Genomic DNA, 17,362 nt, shown 5'->3' with positions numbered 1-17,362 from the left:
GCTTTTGTGTTGCAGACTATTTTCATTTTCTTTCATTCTTTTTTTGTGTGTGTGGATCTAATTTTAGCTCTGGGGAAGGTTAGTGTTCTATGGCAGAATTTAAACCAAATAAAGAGTGAGCGATCTGTACAGGGCTTGAATAAAAAAAAAAAGAAGAAAGCTTGGCACGATCCCTGCATTGATTCTTTCTTCTCCTCGAAGGAGGTCACTCTAGCTTTGGGGTGCAGGTCTTTATTGCGTGGTGGAAAGTATGCCCTGGTAACTTTGGTTGGGTAATACAAAGTACTGAGGTATTTTGTGGAGATTACATTAATCCGTTCCTCGGGTTTGGAGAGCTGGCTGGGGAAGGTCACATCTGTGCTGCAGCGTTCAGGATAAAGGCAGAATTCTGGTGGACTAGACGCTCCCGGGGATAATCAAGAGTCACCGGTGGTTGTGCCCCCTCCTACTCTTCCCACAGCCACCTCGCTCACTCACCACCTCCTCCTCCTCATTTCATCCCTCCCCCCTTTCTGCACTTTCTTCCAAAACATCCTTGTCTATAAACTTTGATGGAGAATTACACACCGGGCTGGAAAAATGCCTGTTATGAAAGGATTACTGGCACCCCAGAACACCTTCCTAGATACCATAGCCACTAGATTCGACGGAACTCGTAAGTATTTAACCTGAAAAAATATGAACTTAAAGCTGAAATGTAGACATTGAGAATTTTGCATCATTTCATTCCATATATTTTATTTGAACAATTGTGTTTGTATTGAGTGATGATTTCAGAATGAGACAGTTCGGTAGATGGTGATGTCAGGTTTGTGGGTTTCGTTTCTGTCTCCTTTTCTAACTTCGATATCTTTCTTTCATGCAATCATTCTCTTTTATCACAGACCCACTGATGATTATGCTTGATTGTTAGCTCACAAATGTGTGTAGAAAGCCAGTCGCCGCAACTTGATTGCAGAGATGCTGATGTTGTGCAGATCAGCTTAATGCACTTCAGCACCATGGACAGTTCTCAAGTTTACCTATGGCAATTATTTAGACAATCACATCTGTGAGGTTCCAGTGCAGGTCCTTGTTTAATCAGCAGCAAAGAAAACCCAAAATATAATAATAAATATAAATAATAATAATTAAAAAAAAAAATTCTCTCTATATATATATATATATTGCATGCAAGTGTATTTTTTGGATGAGGAAACATAAAAAGAAAACGTGGAAAGGGTGTACCATATAAAAGATGCAGCTTGAGACAAATCAGTAAATTGATGCTCTGTTCTTGAAAGCTGACTTACTCAAAAAAGTTTTATTTGATGTGAAACCCACAGTCCTGTTAACCTTGAAGTTAATGTTCCAGCCAATGTATTTGGAGCTAGCAGTGCAATAAGCATAATAAACACTATGATTAATGGTGTATGGCAAAATATTATTTAAAATACTTTGACACATTTTTTTTTATGAATAAACTACACTTACTGAAGGTAAGAAGAGTGATGTTTGAAATGTTTTGAATGCAATGCAATTATTTGGTTTCATTCATTTACCTGCTCCTTGATCATAAAACCATAAAGCTGACTTCCATTTGATAAATTAATCAGATATCCCTGAGGCTTTATCTTGCCTTTGTCCAACAATTCCGTGCAGAGAAAAGCCTTAATGTAAGTTACTTTCCTGCTATTTATCCCCAGAATACTGTATGTATTGCTATCTTCATGATTGATTGAAGAATGGGCTACATGTAGCTACCATTCTGCTCCATCAAGGTTATTTTAAAAGTTCATATTAATAAATCTCTGTGGACATAAATTGGCGCAGGTTGGGGACATTACGAGATGCAACTTAATAAAACATCTAGCTGCCATGATAATGTTCTATTTCTGTGATGATGTACATTATTCTCCTGTAAATCCCCAGTTCTCTAGGAAAAAGCTTAGTGATTTCATTAAACAAGATTGGAGGGGAAACATATTTAATAAAGATAATCTCAAGACTAATGTTTTGAAGAATGGGAGGAATAACTACCCAATTGTGTTTGCCATTATGAAATGCTTTGCTAATATACATGTATTGTTTATGTTTAATGGATCATTTTAATTCTGAATTTACAGTATGAAATGAATCAGAACTTCTTAAACTTCTTTATAAAACAAGGAACTCCCTTTTTCATGTAAATGAAAAATGGAAATTTGTTTTCACAAAATTAACCTTTTGGGACTTTTTTAAAAATTAATAAGTAGGTTATCCACTAAATGAGCTTTGGCTAAATTGAATAAAATTATGTGGTTGCAGTAAACTATATAGTTTACTTTATATGGTATACATTTATTTTTTTGAAACATACAATTACAATAATTATAAATATAATTAATAAAAGTTCTTTCCAAACAACATTCTACAAGGAAAATTTTAGCAAAACAAAGCATTTGCTGGGCACTATCTGTAAAAAGACTGTTTAGAAATAATTAAATGTTTTTGTCTTCTAATCAGTGGGCAACTGCTGATAATGATGTATTTAAATGAAGTATTCATTTTACGAGATCATACACAGATGACCGAAGATAATGCACCCTTTTTAATTTAAGCATATCACATTGGATTGATTCGGTATGCTGTCATCAATGATAGACTAATCCACTACTGAATCTCTAATCCAGGAGAGAATTAATTATAATTCTGACCAACAGTGCAGAAAAGGATTCCAGATTTAATCTAAAAAATGCTTCTATTTACGTTTTCTTTAAAAATGTTATATTTGATGTGACTAAAGGTTGATAAAACTAATGGTTCTACCAGTTACTCATTGTAGATTATTATATTAACATTTCTAAGGTCAAAATGATGGAGTTATAGGAAATTACACATATACACACGTCATAACCTTCCTAAGTCTTGTGTATTCTCTTTTTGTTTATTGTTAGAAAAAGACTGAAGTTTACCATTTTAATTTGTTAGTACTAAAAATCTCAGGACTAGAATTCACTTTAAAACTGCCCTATGTGGGTTTGCTGCCAATCGGGCATGCATTAATTCATTTATAGTCAAGTGCATTTGACACATTTACACATTCAGTGGGTAATGCCAACTTGAGTGTGCCCTCAACAGCAACTTGAGTTCGCTCAACACTGTTCATCAATTTCATGTTTGTTGGCGAGTTTCAGCTTAGTTGATAACGTGAATCTGAGGGAAATGTATTATTTTATTTTATTAACCAGCATCATGCAGCAATTGCGATTTCATGGCAATTCCTCTCGCCCTCATGACTGTAGCAGTGAAATCTGTCTGTAATACATAGCCATAAATGATCTGAAATCATAGCGTGAAGAACTGCTTCCGTGGGTCTCTGGGTCAATTTCTTCTTTCCTTTGGCAGAAAAGTAACATTTGATCATGCTCCAGATAGTCTAAACATAAAATTTCCCAGGTATGTGCATAACCTCTTGGATAACTGAGATGCAGGTTTTTTGAACATGAGGTTCTACAACTGAGATGGATTCCACAGAATGAAATAAAGGAAACAAGAAGCCATCTCTACAGCCTAACCACTGGATAAGGAGTTTAAGAGGCCATTCTCTTGGAAAAGAAAGACTACACACATATGTATTATGTTTGTGTGTGTATATGTGTCCGTGTATTATCCATGATGTTTACTGTGGTGCTGGATTCACTGAGATATCACGCTAGCTGAAATACTAGTGTGCTTTTAGACATCCCTGCATTAACTACTAGATTACATATTGAGAAGTGAATCAGAAGTGACTGACAGTTCAGTCCTACCCCTTGCTGACCTTTTTTGGCAATGCGGTGCTAAAGAAGATATAATTTAAAAAAATGCATAATTCTCATTGACATAGAATTAAACTTTAGGCAGTCCTAGACACTAAATAAGCTTTGTAAGAGAGGCATAAAGTGGGTAGAGCATGACGGGGTGGGGTGTATGGAAAGTAGAGGAGCATAGTCAACATAGGCAGAACGTCAATTAAACTGGTCAGGGCAGAAAATGGCACTCTTTATGAATGCCTAGTCTACGTTATTGGAAATCTGGCTCTGCTAATCATGGTAATATATGGATGACCCCCCCCAAAAGGAAAAAAAGAACATATTTTCCTTTTTACTAATACCAGTAATTCTACATAGATCTGCCCATAAAATGTTCTAAAAATAAGCTATTTTAGGAAAATTAAATTTTTTTACTTATCAATCACAATAAATACAGGTTGTTTCGAGCTTCTTTGTTGGTCATAATTTTAAAATCAGCTTGAGTTTAATGACTATGTAAGCAATAAATAACACTGACATCCATTCATTAAATCTGTTATAATCCATTACACCAGCAAATTAACAGTCATTCCTCTTATGCTATTCTAAATGTTTTTTCCTGACAAGCACAGTACCTTTAAATGAAGTGTCTTTAATAGGTTAGGATTTGTTATGGTGCAATTTAGTAATTGCTCCAATTTCCTTTCAATTTACAGCCATAGTTATTTCGTAGGACTGTCAATCGTCTGCAACATGGCAACATATTGCAAACTGCATGGGAAAAATTCTCTTAACACATTAAGTGCTAGATGAAGATATGTCTCGTTTGCAGTGACACATAATGCTTATTAAAATCTATACCTATGAAATACAAGGCACTTATATTGTAATCAGTCCAACAAGACAAGGAGACAATACGGGCAAGATAAAGAGCTTATTACACTTAAACTGTGACCCTTAAACTGATGGTAATGCCATTATTCTAAAGTTCATTTCCCCTGTCAACTTAGAAATAGCAGCTCTCTACTGAATGAACAATGCATTAATACACATGAACATGACATATGCTTATTACTCAAGTGGCCTGGATCAGAGATGCTTCTGCCTAGCAGAACAAAATAAAATATTTAAGTAGGGAAAAAAATATCAAGCTCCATTAATGAGGAGGTTATGGCTAACTTGGATATGCAGTGTTCATATTCACTGATGCAGGAATCAAACGTAATCTTGAGAAACTTCATGTAAGCTTACATATCAATCAAATTACTTTACATTTGATTGAGCAGATATTTATTTTTTTCATGCTCCTTTTGGTATTTTCATCATATTGAACACTATTTATTATATGTTTTGTACACACACGTATATATATATATATATATTTATATATTACAGATGGCCTGTTATTTAGAAAGTTGAATTTGAAATAATTCAAATAATTTAAATGTCAACTAATGGATGAACCAATGTTGGCTCAACCCCAAAACCTGTCTTGCTTTGTCTTCACAAAAGGAGAGTGAAGATTACATTTCTATTTCACGTTGGTATTTTACTGCATATCCTTGCAAAGAATTACTGGCATATTCTGGCCTAGGCTGACTAGGCTAGGCCTAACACAGGATTTAAAGGGAGGCAGCCTCTCTGCCACAAAACCTGGGGCAAATTCCTTTGTTGCTTTGATCAGGCTCTCTGGTGCCCCGCTGCGTAATGAGACACTTATGAGCCTAGCTGGTGCAGCCTCGATAGCACAGTGTACTGAAAACCGTGTATTCTTAAGAGACACGGTGCTAGAAAACAATGCTGTAAAAGTGACTGTGGAGGGGGCAGCTGGGGATGCCAGGCCTAGGGTCAAAGTAAATATTATTAATATTAATACAGTGTAGAGGTGTGCTGTTTGAGTCAGGTATGTGTAAGCTAGACGTAAATGTTTGTATAATATCAGCCTGCTAGATTAACTTGCATCCTTTCTAGGCAACTACCAAAGATTATTAAAAGTCGTATGCACCACAATGAGGCCCAAAAGCTTACTGTCCCAGATACCCCACTAAAGAAGAATTCATATTAAAACACATAGAGAGTACTTTAATATGCATTTTTCAAAAACATAAAATAATTACCTTTGCTAGAAGTTGCAGCTCTGTCCTCCTTGTCCATGGTCTGAAGATTTTTGCCACTGATTGGCTTTATGAAAAAGATCCTCGCCCACAGCGTTCGCCATTACTAATCATAGTAGTTGTCATTCAATAAATATATTTTTAAAATCTTACATCTCGCATGGTAGAAGAAAGACAGAAACTACTGGGCTTTTCTGTAATGTAAGAGGGTAGTCCAGCCTTACATTCAACCTTGCCCCTCCATCCCCATGGCCACAACCCCAACAAAGGTATCTTGGTTTGGACACCTGTGATGTCGGGGTGTATGCAGTTGGCAAGATAAGGGCATTTGGCCTACCAAGGCATTAGATCCATGCAAGTGCAAGTCACGTTCAGTAATGTTATAACTTTAACTGGATGATAACTTTTCCTTTTGTAAATTGACAGCAAGGAGGTGATATGGGAGGAAGAGGAAAAGAGAGAGAGAGTTGCTACCAAACTAATCATCCCCTAACTGTGGATAATCTTACTTTCTGCTTGATCTATGTGGGATTGCAGGTTATTTTATTGGGGTGACAGTGTATACTTTGGTTGACTGCACAATTATTAACAAGGTCTGTGAAGCAGAGGGTTGTGAAAAGTAACCATTAGCAGCTTGGCTGTGAATGGGGCTTTCAGGATTAAAGGTCAGGAGTTAATTGAAGAAACAGCTCATTAGGAGCAGCTGCTTTAGCACTGCGTATAAGCACAGAATATAGACACACACAACACATAGGGAGAAAGCATATACCAGCTGCTCTAGATGAAGTCTGCTTTCATAAAATCATTTAAATTTGCTGATTGATGCCTTACGAGGAAATTCTAGTTAATAATATTTCACTTTAATCAGGTCACTGTTTTACTTTATACTATACGGTATATATATATATATATATATATATATATGTATGTTTCCCATCCCCTCGTTATATCAATGTATGTACTTTATTTTAGGTACATTTATCTCTCAATGTATGTTCTTTAAATATGTCACTCTTAGGTATCCCATTCTATCTTTACTTAGTCAATCTTACATTTTAATGGTTTTCTTGCCCTCTGCTCGCTGTAAGCTTTGCCATTCTGATCTTGAGATTACAGAAAAAAATAAATGTTTGGAGATAATCTAGAATTTCATAGCATACATAATGATAGCAAATATGTCTTTATCTTTTAATAATTGTTACTGTTGTGTTTTGGAGGTTTTTAGCGCAAAGTCTTGAAACAGCAATTGTTTTTCTTTTAAAAACACAGGCAAGGTCACTCAGCCTTATTCTAAAAGCACTCTTTCAACTACCCTGCTGAACATAACACTTTTGCATCTAAGTGCAGCATTAGAAAAAATATTCCTGGTACTGCTGAATATCCTTACAAGAAATAGTTTTTTGCAGTATTTCCTACGCAAAATGCTAAGAAAAAAATTATCTGAAAAACAACCTTCTTGTCTTATAATGGAGGTCGTCTTTTATTCAGACCTCAGATCCGCCGCCGCACACCTGACTAAGCCTAGGAGCCTGAATATTCCAATTCGAAGAGAAAAGTGCAGAAATGCTTCTATTTCTCTGCAAACCTGTCTCCAATATTCTGGCCTCTTGGAGTACGCTGAGGCTCTGCCCTTTTTGCTGAAGTGCTCCAGGAGGCCTTGTTAATTGAGCTGATAACGGTGCAAAGTGGAAAAGAAAGAAGACAGAAGAACAAAAAGTGGAGCTCTGGAAAAGGGACAAGATAGGTAGACATTGAAAGAGAATATGAGGGTGAGCGTGTAAGAGCAACGAAAGCAGAAACAGTGGTTTTGATTTTTTCTAGTGGGGTCATCTTTTATTCAAACCTTTTCTTTTCATTAAGATACAAAGTTTGGGGTAACGTATTATAATCAGGGTCATCTTATAATTGAGCCACTGCGATATTCTTGTACAATTTTGCTTCATCTATTATTTTTCCTAGGACACTTAATTGTCATGCGACACAAAAACGGGCACCTATAGGTATGCCTGGGAACTCTTCTGGTCGCTCTCCTCTTTCTCTTGGGGCAAGTCTTTAGCCATGTCCACTCCGCACCCAATTCCCCTACCACTGCTAACCTGTTTAAACCTATCTGGGGCTAACCTTGCCCCTTCCATAGCTAACTATGTCCCTTGCCTAGCTAATCAAGCCATTCCTTCGGATTTGCTAAGCATACTTAGTTTTGTTGCTTAAAAAACTGGTAGTAAGTAGTTAAAAATTACTCCTTTATGTCTAATGTCCCTGACATGCCCTCTAACCATGAATGCATATTAAAGAACTCTGTACTTACCTGACCTAGAAGTTGCAGGCCTGATTTAGCAGCTATCGTCCTAATATATAGTCCAACGTTTGTTGCCACTGATTAGCTACTTGAAGCCGAACGTATTTCTTGTACTGCAATAGATGGGGCAAATGCATGTGAGGGATTCTGCAGAATCTTCCCATGCATTTACAAACAGGACATCGTGAAAATTCTGTGCAGCTATCATAAGCAAGAGTGTAACCTCGACTCCCGGGCTATGCCACGCCCAATTATCCCATGACCTCTTAAAATACACACAGAACCGTAAAAACGGCCACAGCCGCTTTATTTACAAAGCCATTGTCGCGCAACCTGTAAACATAAAGGTGTGTTAATACAACAATGACTTTCATACATAAAACCCCAAAGCTTGCCAGGGTCTACCTGAGCCAAACAATACATTCCACTTAGGGGGGGCATATTGTGATGCTCCACTCATACCCAAAGTTCCAGCTACTTGGCAAGCTAGTGCCCATCAGCTGTGGCACAGTGCCTATAACAGAAACATATCAAAACCTAACATAGACGACAATGGAAGGGATTCTTTACAATAAGGACAATAATGGTATGGAATTCACTGCCAAGGGAGGTGGTGTTATCAAATACATTAGATACTGTCACGGACCAGGTCCATACGGATAACTGAAAGGACCCAGCGCGCCCAAAGATTGTGTGCAGGAGTCACAGTGCAGTAGTGGAGTTGGACAGGGCCTGGTTGCAGGGCGACCACCTTCACCCAGGTGTTGAGCACCTAGGGTTGTGCAGCCACATACCAGCACCCTGACATAGCAGCAGATGTAGTCCAAAAGGAAACAAAGTGATATCCTGCAGGCACCCTGGAGCAGGCATGAAACATATCATGTGCAGGATGCTGCAAGCTGGGAGTATAGAAGCTAAGCAAAGGATATAGCAGAAACATAACAAGCAAGGGACAGGGAGACCAGGCACGAAACATAACCAGACAAGACATACATGATACAGGCACAAGGAAGGACAGGGAACAAGGCAAGGAACACAGGGGAAGGAGTGAGGAGCCGGAATCCTCGGACGCTTCTCCTTTAAGCAAAGATAGGCCATATTGACTAGGACAAAGGGAGAGGAGAGCGGAACCAGAATCCTCAGATGATACAAGAAAGAAGGGCAAAGGTACATAAGAGACAAACAAACATCAATACAGGAACTAGCCTAGAACTATGTGATAACAATTGGAGATTCCGTCACATCATATGGCCATAGTATGCTTAGCCCACCACTACGCCGAAGTACTCCAATGAAGGTGGGTCCTAACGCTAATCAAAACACATAGCACTGAGACATACCTTAGACTGCAGACTGAGACAAACGGAACACATGGGTGGAGCACACCTTATAAAGGAAACAGAGCTGAAGCAAAGAGCTGAAGCAGAAGCAAGGAATGGAAGATCAGAACAGAGCAAAAGGAAATCCAGGAATGAATCGAAGCAAAACAGGGAAACTGAAGCAAGACAGATATGCAGTTCCACAGCCTGGGCAGAACGTGACAGATACCTTCAAAAGGGGTCTGGATATTTTTTTAGAAAGGCATGACATACAGTGCTATAAATAGAATAACATTAATATTTTAGAACTTCGTGATCGAAGGAGAAATCTGATTGCCTCTTGAATTCAGGAAGGATTTTTTTCCCCTGATGGCCGAATTCTTAGTAGCTTAATTAGGGTTTTTTTGCCTTCTTTTGGATCAAGAATAGGAAGGTTAGGTAGAAGGGTTGAACTTCATGGACTTAGGTCTTTTTTAGACCTTCTGAAATATGTAACTATGTAACTCTATATATATTTATATATATATATATATATATATATATCAGCAAAGAAACATAATAATAAGGGAAGGAGGATGGGACAAACACAGTGGGTAAAATGGCACCAAAAATAGCACAAACCCCTTTTCTTACTGCCTTAAATAAGCCCCTGTCCTATCCCCCCCTTGAACTTCACCTGACCCCCTGGCCTAGCTCTGCTCTGCATCCATGTCAGGGCCCCCTCCGGCCTCTTCTGACCCTATGGGCATCAGTACATATGAAGGCTGAAATGACTGCTTAATAAATGTAATTTGCTGTGAACATACTATTATGTTTCCTTTAAAATACAGCAAAATGCACTAGAATGCACAAAAATAGTACCAGACATTTGTTTGTCTATTATCGCCGCTCTTCCTAATATGAGCTAAGATTTCATATGGCTATTGATGGGGAGATATTCCATCAATTATTTCCGTTGTACGGTGTAAAAGCCTCATAAAGCAGCTCTAAAGTCAAGCTGTAATTGATTTAAGTTATTATTCAAATGGTCATTAATATCAAATTCATAATCTTAAGTGTTATTTATGAGAGGTGTCATTAAATGTACACAAATATTCACTTAACATCCTTATTAAGTCATTTAGCTCCTATGCACTACAGTGTGAAATCCATTAAGGCTGCTAATTATAAGTGCTATTGAATGGTAATTGGTGTACATCACATGTTTAAAAAATTCAAGCTATACTGTCTCTTCCTGAGGTCTGTTCATTAATTTGAAGATTTGCAGATGAGTTGCAAAATTCCTCACCAGCCCCACTGCACATTATAATAACCAAATCCAATGATCTTCTTATGGAAGAATTCCAGAATGCATAGTTAAATCCATACCCCCAGCAGCTCAGGTGTCAAGCAAGATACCTTTGTTGGGGAGCATGGTTAGATTCAAAATAAGCCATGGTTAGAGGTAGGAAGGGCCAGGAGCAAGACCATCCACTTTCCTTATCCCCTGACAAGCATTGAAGCAAAACTCTGGGGCATGGGGTCATTTTGTGGTGCTCTGCTTCAGAACATCAAGGGGCCAAGTGGGAGATGCAGTTATGGTCTGTGCACAGATCTTGATTGATTTCATAAGTCAGTGGGCGGGTTAGAGGAGATCCTCTGAACTCCCTAACTAGCCCATGATCTGCAAAAGCAGGATAGCGGGACAGCTCAGCTGACAAACACTTGCAAGTATGTAAATAAGCAAAATTACTATTTTGCCTTTTTACTATGCAAATGGCTATGCTTTGTGGAGTACAACCTGCATTAGTAGCTCAGCAGGGGGATAATGCATAGCAAAATCACAGACAAACTTTCAGTTCAGTGAATAATTTGCCTATTAATATATTCATATAATAAACTGACCAGATATTTTAATAAAATCTGAGGGCAATGCTTTATTTCATTTTAAGAAATTATGGGCAAAAGGGTCTGTGGCTGGAGCAGGCATGGGGGCTCGCACTAGTTAGGTCTTTTTTTTTTAACTTGCGACTGCAGCGGAAATTCATTTTTCTAGCTCATTACAACTCTGATCCATGCAGCCTGCAAGCAGAGAACTGTGGACAGGGGTATATCCATGGAGCAGCAGTAGGAGGAGGGCTAGGATGCCAAGGCTGAGAAGAGGATGAGTGGTAAAAGAGTTCTCACCTGGTGCACAGTTAATGTAATGCAGGAAAAAGACAGCCCTGGATCCACTGTTACTTATATCAATTGCTAGAGCCTAATGTCTCCTGTTCTACATTAGGCAGTGCAAGTGATAACGTTGGGAAGCGTGCAGAACATGGAGAGGTGGGTGATCACAGTTTCCTCTGTATGGCAGCAGTCAGCAGCTCCAAGAAGCACCTGGTAATGAGGTCAGTAGTGCAGCAGCCAAGAGCAGCTCAGATTCTCAGACAGCTAGAGTCCTCTCTGGTTGCCTGGACTCTGGTACCCTGTGAATATTGGATGTACAGTTATTGTTGCTCTGAGGTGGGTGGCCAGGACAACTTAGATGGTAGGGGTGGGCTTTGGTAATTAAATTAATTTCCTTCCTGGAAAGTGTTGGATAGACAAGACTTCCCCTCACCGTTTTCCCTAGTATCTCCAGAAATGTACAGTAAAATAGTACTTTTCTCGGTTGGTTTAGTGAATCCCTTCTAGTCTGGCTACTTCTTAGGTTCCAGCTATGTTTTTATGGTTCAGATTTACTCTGAATGCTGCTGCTTTTGTGTACTTGATCTTTTCGCTTTCATCCTGGTTTTGCATACTGAGGGCAATGATATCGGGAGTGAAAATCAGGGACCAAAGTTCACCAGTGAGAGATTAGGCTAGGTATTTTCAAATTGGACCTTCAGGCAAGTATTCATGGAGCAATTTATATGGTCAGGGCACAGGCATTAGGCAAGCTTATGCCAGGGATGCAGACAGAGGATGTTTCCTGGCCAGTGGTCGTGGATAGCGAGGACAGTGAGAGGTAGAAATAGGGTAGTCAAGCTCTGAAAGAGGTGATAACTTATAGTGGTTTATTTGCATGCCAACCTATTGAAAGGAATTCTGACAATTTGGTTTCCATGTTTGTTCTTGGTAGGGGGATTGGGTAACAATAGCTATAGGCATAAGTAGTAAAGCACCCCAGACACATCCCGATGGTAGACAAAACTGCTGGCCTATGTCAGTCAGTCATACTGGTAATAATATAATATAACTCATTGCATGCTTGCCTAGTAAGGTTCTGTCCTTTCCTATTCAGGTACAGTGAGGGCATAGCTTTTGAAGATTGTGGAAAAATAATGTATTTTATTTATGACATTTTTTTTTGGGCAGTTACACACTTTGTAACTTTGTGATTTGTGGGCTGTTGTGGTTATAGTGAAAGGACCTGTAAGACACCACAAAAACAAAGCAAAAAGATCAGAATTGTCATCCAAAATCCATGGGCCCTTTAACTCACACAAACTCACTCTCTCACACACTTCATTCACTCTCTCTTGCTCTTTAAATGTTTTCCTAGCCTTCTGCCTACCTTGTGGTTCTTCCTTTTCCGTCTTCTCTTGGTGACAATTATGGGAGAGCGCATCACCGAAAGCAGGGCTTCTGGTTATGACCTCTCCCAATGCCTCAATCTTGCCCTAAGGTGAACTTCCACCAAAATTGCTGCGTTTTCGATGACTTCCTCTCCCCGCACAGCCATTTTGCCCTAAGGTGAACTTCTGACAAAATGGTGGCGCTTTCGGTGGCTTCCTATCCCCCAATTGGAGGATCGCTGGGAAACGACGTAACCAGGAGTTTGTGCAAGGTTATTTCCATGGAGATGCGGATGAGGATAGAAGAAAGACAATAAAAGAGAGAAGATGAAGAAGAGAAGATGAAGAACAAGAAGATGCAGAAGCGGTCGGCAGAGAAGGTAGGGAAACATTTAGAGACTGTGAGAGGGAGAGTGAATGAAACTGAGAGTGAGTGCATGTGGGAACCTGGTGACAAATTTTGTTCCCAAATGACCCCCCCCCCCAGTTTTCATCTGAACCAAATAGGCAGGGAATGTACATTTGCACATGTCTAGAATGCAGCCGTATGCAAGGTTTCTGATTGTATCACTGAACTTTTTTGTCTGCAAACAGCACTCTAGGGTAGGCTAACGTCAGAATGATCCAGGACACTACCCATGGTCTATGCATACACATTGCATAAAACTGCATAATGCAGCCTGTGATATTTGTCCCTCATTTAACTCCAGGACAAGTCTTAGTGATGACAAACACAATTAAAGGTCAAGAATCATCCATATGTTTTACACATACCCTTATCAGCTATTATACTTTAAAAGAGCAAGACTTAAGATATACAGTACATTTTATGCAAGTTAAATAAATTATAAAATCACTTGCTATTCAGAGCAGCAGCTTGGCCTGGCTTAATAATATTGTTGATGGACAATTTTGATTGACAGAGCTACATTACAAGAAGGAAAGTAGTAGCCACACTTTTGACATCAGGGTCACCTTTGATTGAAAACATGTTATTGTTGGGTAGCAGCGCAAAGGTCAGCCCCTGACATTTGTTAGAGCAACAGATTGTGTATTTCCATCCTTAATATGTGTTAAACATGCACAAAACGTTATTAAAATAATAAAAGATCTTGCTGAAATTCTGATGGTTATATTTGCATGAAGTATTTTAGTGTTCTCAAATGATATGAAACAGTTAATAGAGACCAGTGTCAGGTTTCATTATTGCACTATATGACAAATAGAATATCTTGTATTTATCTGAAAGAGTGTTTTTACAACAGTGTCAGTAATGAGGGACAGCCGAAAAAGGTTACTAAGTATGTCCTATGATTGTAGTGATAAAATACCATGTGCTCTACCTGGGGGTAGAGCAGTGTATGGTATCCAAATATACAAAAAATGTATATTGAAACTGACAACAAAAGGACGTATTAAAAATTAATGGATGTTTCCTATTGTTACCTTCTTTTTAAGCCTTTCTCTGTAACTACTGTCCTAAGGGCTTACTGTGTTAACAACTTCCACCAACAGCACTGACACTGCTAAGTTTATTTATTTTATGGTGATAATTACATTTAGTTATCTACAGAACTGTGCAAAAGTTTTTGGCATGTGTGGAAAAAATATGTATGTTTTAAAAAATAGACATCTTAATTGTTTATGCTTATTATTTAACAAAATATGAAGTGAATGAGACAAATTAATATTTAGTTTGACCATCCTTTGCCTCCTTCAAAACAGCATCAGTTCTCCTAGGCACCCTTGCACAAAGTCAAGTATTTTGTAGGCATATAGTTAGGTGTATGATTAAAAATCATACCAAATGATCATCAATTTAATATGTAGGTTGACACATAATCGTTAACTGAAACAGCTGTATAGGAGGTTTAATACTAGGTGAGGAACAACCAAACTCACTGACATTGTGAGGTTGATGAAGGTTGCTTAATATCAAAAGCCATACACCATGACAAGGTCAAGGCAGACATGGGTTTCAAGATGATCTATCAAAATTCCCCCCAACACTATCAAATTATACATAGCAGGCATACAACATAAGGTTTCCCTTTACAATTCCCTTTTTAGTGCACATCCCGTTCCTGAAACGGGAATTGAGAAGAGCCTTTAAAGACCTCACACAGCATTTTTCATAAATCCTACTCTGCTCCTACATTCAGCATGGGTACATTTCTTTAGCTCCTATCCTACCTACAGAGGGGATGCTTTGGGTCTAGGCACATGTCAGACCCACTGGACATCGGGGAGTATTTATACCCCCTTCAGGACCCTCTCCTTCAGGGCGTTCTATGTTCATTCCATTTAGACTGAACAAGCTCCTTGTTTCCTTTTTACCACTTCTTTAAAATAATTTGTTGGTTTCTACAGTATAGAACCAAAGACACATTCAAAAAACTAACAACTGTTGGATTCACTAGGTGGACGAACCCAAAATGCAGGGAGGTCAAGTGCAAGGTACCAGGGGGATCCACTCTCGAAGTCAAGCAAGCCAAAGGTCAAGGGCATGTGACAGGTCTCACAAATGGTAGTTTTGTCCAGTGTCAAACTAAGGGAGGTAGGCAAGATAGCAACAAGAAGCTTTACATCTGAGCATGAGACTACTCCTTGCGCTAAGTGAAAGGGCTAGCAGCTAGATGTTTGGAATGGAAAGACTGATGACTGCACACCTCTCCCTTGCCGCATTCCAAGCCATCAGAAGAACTTATTGAAGGGCGGTGCGGATGATGCTCCCATGACCCTGACACTATAATTAAACTAGAGAATGTTGTGGTAGCACTAGCATTGCAATAAATGGTGGATGCCATTTTGTGAAATACTCATTCTGTTTGTTCTTAAAGATGAAATGTGAATACTATAATGCTATATTAGACGTGCCACGATGACCTAAATCCACATGTATAAGGTAGTGATTATAATTGGCATTCACTGTTTCATACCCTTTCTACAGTTTTTTAGTAATTATGTAATCTGATTTTGAACTTGCTTGAAATGTTCTACAGTTGAATACTTTTAGCTGGAGTAATTTGACAGTTGTATACTGTAGTCCTCTGAACCAAGAACGATGAACTAATTTTTCCAGAAGAATAATGTTTCTAAAATTGCATTTGCATATTCAGATAAAATAATATGTGTATTTACAAAATTCAATAACAAGTATTCATAATTAAATCTTAACAACACATATATATATAGCATTTTCCTCTTACTTATTGCATTTATTAATCTTTAACACTCTTCAATTTAGTGAGCAATGTGTTGTTTCTGAATATTCTTTTCTTCTGTACTCACAAGATACATTCAAATTGGATTTTAATGAAAAAATAAAATATGGCTTCTGTTCTACAGCAAAGCGTATTTGAAAATGTTTGGAAACATAGTTTGGTAAAATGTGAGGTTTATGATTCTAAATTTGAGTAACATCATCAGCAGTGATAACAACATATATAATTACAGGTATAGAAGTAGCCTGTATAAAGACCGGTATCACTAGCCTTGCAGGTGCAGCCCATATATATTAACAATGCATCTCACAAGTAAGCCTAGGGTTAGTGGAGTCTCTGTGCAGTATTTCTCCTATCACCTCACCAAAATTGTGTATTTTTTTTTAATACTTCCTTTTTTGCTGCCTTCCTTTCCTGCTCTCCTTCGACGTGTTCTTCTCCCTGTCACCAGGAGCTGTTTCGTGTGACTCCGCCCCCTTGAGCGGCACGTGGCGTCTACAAAGGGGCGGGACGAAGAGCCTGACTGAATTATGTCTTACCGTTGCGTTAAAACTCGCAGCCACATCGGCTGCAATGGCATTTTGAAGGTTGGTCTGCTGCCGACCGGCCCACGGAGCGACCGGCCCACCGGGAAATTTCCCGGTATCCCTGTGGGCCAGTCCTGCCCTGCATACCTGGTGCTGGCTGCAGCATACACTGAGCTTGGTGTGAATGAAGGACTTACCACTAGAGGCTTCAGAATTCTCAGGCAATTAGGAGAGTTGGGACTAGCCTCATATAGTTTATATGCTCTTATACCCATACGCACCCCTAATACATACCCAAGTCATACCCCCTATATGCCACTCTGCCTCCAGATATGCCTTATACCCCTATATGCCACTCTGGGCTTTTAAAAGAAAAATATTATTAATAATCGAATAACCAGTTTAACTGTTTCTTATAAAAATCATGAGTAACTTCTTTCAAAAACTGGAAGTAGCTACCGAAGCTGAAATACAACATTAGTTATAAAATTAGATATTCCAAAAATACCAGCAGAAAACAAAAACAGATTAAACAGACCAACACACAAGGAAAAAATCAATGCCATTGATAACTTAGTTCAACAAAAAACTCCTAGCCCATATGGT

General features: G+C 38.7%; 1 protein-coding gene across 2 annotated transcripts in view; it reads left to right on the top strand.

The window, feature by feature from the left end:
* The first annotated feature begins 579 nt into the window (after positions 1 to 579).
* LOC149300781 (voltage-gated delayed rectifier potassium channel KCNH8-like) overlaps positions 580 to 17,362 on the top strand; it is a 157,160-nt gene continuing 140,377 nt past the window's right edge. For both annotated transcript variants that reach the window (XM_089484804.1, XM_089484803.1), the window contains exon 1: positions 580 to 655. In XM_089484804.1, the coding sequence (XP_089340930.1) occupies positions 580 to 655 (76 nt within the window). The remainder of the gene's footprint in view (positions 656 to 17,362) is intronic.

Source organism: Sceloporus occidentalis, unplaced genomic scaffold (assembly GCF_023333645.1).
Source record: "Sceloporus occidentalis isolate IW3139 unplaced genomic scaffold, rSceOcc1.0.p SCAF_23, whole genome shotgun sequence".
NCBI classification, from domain to species: Eukaryota; Metazoa; Chordata; class Lepidosauria; order Squamata; family Phrynosomatidae; genus Sceloporus; species Sceloporus occidentalis.
Note: the sequence above shows the minus strand (reverse complement) of the source record. Positions and strands in the feature narration are given on the sequence as shown.